The 4,520-nt window shown below is 49.1% G+C and overlaps 1 protein-coding gene across 1 annotated transcript; it reads left to right on the plus strand.

Annotated features, from left to right (window-relative positions):
• The first annotated feature begins 1,010 nt into the window (after nt 1–1,010).
• On the plus strand, nt 1,011–2,628 carry LOC125519310 (dolichyl-diphosphooligosaccharide--protein glycosyltransferase 48 kDa subunit). Its single transcript, XM_048684159.1, has one exon. It carries the CDS (start codon nt 1,147–1,149, stop codon nt 2,461–2,463), a length of 1,317 nt encoding a protein of 438 aa, XP_048540116.1. The 5' UTR covers nt 1,011–1,146; the 3' UTR covers nt 2,464–2,628.
• The last annotated feature ends 1,892 nt before the right edge of the window (nt 2,629–4,520 follow it).

Consider the following 4,520-nt stretch of genomic DNA (forward strand, 5'->3'; position numbering starts at 1 on the left):
TAGCAATCTCCTCTTCTTCATGCAAATCAAATTCCTCGTTCGACGATGAATCATCCATGAAAGAGGAGTCAACCGAGCTCATCTACAATGCACACAACCACCGTCAAACATACTATCCAATCCCAAGTTAAATCATCAAGTTTCGTCATTTTTTTACCTTGGGGAATTCCGTCGAACACCTTCTGTGCGCGGTGGAAGAAGATGGCTGCCGGTTGGATTGGCTGCTGCTGATGGCTGCGGACGGCTGCGGTTGGCTCCGGACAGTGGTGGTGATAAGAAATGAGCTTGGAGGCCGGCCAAGAGGAGCTCGGCGGGCGGCGAAGAATAATTCGGCAGCCGGACGGAGGGCTTGGTGCGGTGGTCATGCGGCCGGCGCAACGGCCGTGGACAGGCTCACGACCGATGGGGAGGAGGTCGGCGGCAGCCTAAGACCCGGCGAAGGCCTACCGCGGCAGCCGGACTGCCGGAGGCGCCGAATCCCGCGTCGGCTGCCTCCCGATTCGGTGGCGGCCGGGCGGCTGCGAGCCGGCTACCGGCGAGGGAGGCGACGGGGGCGACGGCGGTGGAGGGCGGCGGTGGGGATGCGGGGTGGTGGCGGCGCCGGCGACGAGGTTTTGGGCGATCGCGGCGGCGGATTCCGGCCGACTGGTCTTCGGGCGGGCGGACGGGGCGCGGGCGGGAAAGGAAAGGAAGTGGCGCTTGGGCGTTCACGGGCGGCGGCTGGTTGACCAAATGCACCTCATGATGTAAATTTGCACCGCGAGGTGTTGTATTTTACATTACAAGAAGGCCGCGGTCCAATTTTTTTACACATGAACCGTCTGTTGAAGCAGCGTTTATTACCCCATATGATCTAAACGTTAGATATTTTTACATTTAGACCATCTATCGGAGATGCTTTAAGCCACTGTAATCGGAAGACGGCGGAAACGCCTCGTAAGTGTCTCGTGTGTATGACTGCCACTGCCAGATGGGACCCGTGGTGTGTGAGTTGTTGGGCGAAGCTTTTCTTCATGCTCTCGGCCTCCTTATCCTGCCTCCCCCTTCTCCTCTCCAACTGCTAGATCTAGAGTAGCCCCGTTAAAGCCCAAACAAAAACCCCGCTGCGAGATCTGCGCATCTCGCTACACCACCACCACGACGGCCATGGCGGCGCCGCGCGTCCTCCTCCTCCTCGCCGTCGCCTCCCTCCTCGCCGTCGCCTCCCTCGGGGACGCTTCGGGCGAGGGCCCCCGCGGGCGCAAGCTGCTGGTGCTCGTCGACGATCTGGCCGTCCGCTCATCCCACTCGGCCTTCTTCGGCTCGCTCCAGGCCCGCGGGCTAGATCTGGAGTTCCGCCTCGCCGACGACCCCAAGCTCTCGCTCCACCGCTACGGTCAGTACCTCTACGACGGCCTCGTGCTCTTCGCCCCATCGACCCCGCGCTTCGGCGGATCGGTGGACCAGAATGCTGTTCTGGAGTTTATCGATGCCGGGCACGATATGATTCTGGCAGCAGATCATTCGGCTTCAGATCTGATCCGCGGCATCGCGACGGAGTGTGGGGTTGACTTTGATGAGGACCCGGAAGCAATGGTTATTGACCACATCAATTATGCCTCCAGTGAGGTTGAAGGTGACCACACCTTGATTGCTGGCGATGACCTGATTCAGTCAGATGTGATATTGGGGTCCAAAAAGATTGAGGCTCCTGTGCTGTTTCGAGGGATTGGGCATGCGGCCAATCCATCCAACAGCTTGGTTTTAAAGGTTCTATCTGCCTCGCCATCAGCGTATTCAGCAAACCCGGAGGCTAAGTTGGCATCTGTTCCATCTCTCACTGGGTCGGCCATATCGCTGGTTTCTGTTATGCAGGCTAGGAATAATGCTCGTGTGTTGATATCTGGATCACTGGATTTGTTTAGCAACAGGTTCCTAAAGTCTGGTGTGCAGAAGGCTGGCAGCAAAATGAGCCATGACAAAGCTGGAAATGAACAATTTGTGACAGAGACGAGCAAATGGGTCTTCCATGAGAGGGGTCATCTGAAGGCAGTGAATGTCAAGCACCATAAGGTTGGGGAGACAAATGAGCCTAGCATGTACCGCATCAATGATGACTTGGAATACTCAGTTGAGATATATGAATGGTCTGGTACAAGCTGGAAGCCATATGTTGCTGATGATGTTCAGATTCAGTTTTTCATGATGAGCCCTTATGTTCTGAAAAATATGTCAACTGACAAAACTGCTGTATATTCAGCATCCTTCAAAGTTCCAGATGTTTATGGAGTTTTCCAGTTCAAGGTTGAGTACCAAAGGCTTGGATACACTGGCCTCTCTCTTGCAAAGCAGATTCCAGTGCGTCCATACAGGCATGACGAGTATGAGAGGTTCATAACTTCAGCGTTTCCGTACTATGCTGCCTCATTTTCAACAATGGGAGCCTTCTTCATATTCTCGGTTGCGTACCTGTATCACAAATAGATAGCTCATCGAGTAGTGGAAGTAAATCAAGGTGGCGATGGAATTGTGATGTCACAAGCCTGGTGATCTTAGGTGCAATTTTATGGAACCATATTTTTGTAGCGCCAATCTGTAGTACCTTTATTTTTAAGAAATGGGCTTCTCCCTGCCCCCAACCTTTATTAACATTTTTGCTAATTTTCAGTTGACTGATTTTGATTTGGCTTTAAGCCAAATTTGTGGCCGTCTGATTTCAGCACGGATCTCAGCGTGCTGTGTGCCTGCCATCCTCGTGCGTGTGCGATGGCTTTTATTGGGTTCCGGGTTTGGTCTTCCCACCTGTTTTGGACCCGTGACCGTCACACGAGTAGATCTTCTGAATTTTTTATTGGATCAGGAAGCATATAGGTTCAGAGATAACTTTACTCAGAAACAAATTATTGGTTGTTCTGATGTATGTTCAGTAGCTCAATTTTGTTTTGATCTGCTACACTTAGTCATTGTTAGTCCTAGTCTGTTTCTAATTAGTGATGCGAAAATAGCTATATCAGGATCGAGGTCTGCAGCAGCAATTGTTTTGCTGGTTTCTGGGGAAGTTCTGGCGATTCAGTTCAGTCCTGAGGCCACAGTTTTTGTCTTTGTTGTCTATACTTAATCTCCATCAGTTAAGGCCTGGTGTTCGACGATTTTTCGTCAAATCGGGGCCTGGCTTGTGGTGTTTTCCCGGCTCATTTCAGTGGGGGTCCAGAGCCATTTTGTTTGGCACTAAGTTTGCACGGCTGTTGTACAAGAAGAGCAGTTGCCACTGTAAAATGTATCATCTAGCTGCTGTCGTCCCCATGTCATTGAGATGCAAAATTTGCAACTGTCCTAACTGAGCTGGCTTGCTGCTGCAGATTTTCCTCTGTTTCATTGTTCAGAATTTGCTTTCCGTTCCTCAACAATATCAATTTATCATAGTAGGCATTCATATTTCATTTTGCTCTTCGATCCCTTCGAAGCCATGTGGAGCAGTCTCCCCATGAGCATGTTGTACCTCAGGGCAGAGCGCTCCAGCCTTATGGGTGCAGACTCACCTCAGGGCAGAGCGCTCCGGGTGCAGGCTCAGTTACTCATGTTTGTGCAGCTCCTTATCATGCCTACACCATCTTTGTTTGTATATACTCATGTCATCTTGTTCCTGCCTGTGGTGTGTATACATTTCTGTCAAGTCATCAGTCATCAGTGTTCCTGCCTGTAGACGAGGGATTTAGATCTTTTTCTAGACAAGGGATTTTAGCTATAATGTGCAGTTAGATTATTCTCTAGTTTAATCTTCTGTCTTTCTTAGTATTCATAGCAAGAAAAAATTCATCAGTTTTGTTCCTGCTTCAGAATTCATGCTTTAGCATGACCTTATTCTGTTCAGTTTTTTCTTCAGTATGCATTGGTCATTCCTCCCCTGGGTGTTCGTTTATAATTCTATCTGTAAATTTAACTACTCTTTGGTTCTTTTGATCATTATTTTCTTGTTAGATAACTAATCTTTAGTGTTGCACCCCCTTCAGTTCTCGTATAAGTCACCATTTTCTCTCTTCTTTGCTGCATGTATACACATCATGTTCATGCTTAGTTTCGGATAGGGAATACTAGCTTTACCGTGCTCTTCTCTTCTGTGTTTTACATATTCATTAGTTCAGTGATTACTATTTTTCAGGTTAGCCATCCGCTGTGTAATGCTTAGCTGTATGTAGCTCTAGTCGTAGAATATTTTTTTGGTCGGTTCATTAGAATATTTCATCAGTCCTAGAATGCCCAGTCGTAGAATTCTCAGTTGTAGAATGCTCAGTTGCGATATACGAATGGTCTGGAACAAAGCTGGAAGCCATATGTTGCGGATGATGTTCAGATTCAGTTTTAAGTACATGATGAGCCCTTATGTTCTGAAAAATATGTCAACTGACAAAACGTCTGTATCACCCTTCAAAGTTCCGGATGTTTATGGAGTTTTAAGTTGAGTACCAAAGGTTTGGATACACTGGCCTCAGAGCATCTCCAGCCGCGCCTCCAACAGACAGGTGTTTTTGTCGCGTCGGTGC

Source organism: Triticum urartu, chromosome 7, assembly GCF_003073215.2.
Source record: "Triticum urartu cultivar G1812 chromosome 7, Tu2.1, whole genome shotgun sequence".
Lineage (NCBI taxonomy): Eukaryota > Viridiplantae > Streptophyta > Magnoliopsida > Poales > Poaceae > Triticum > Triticum urartu.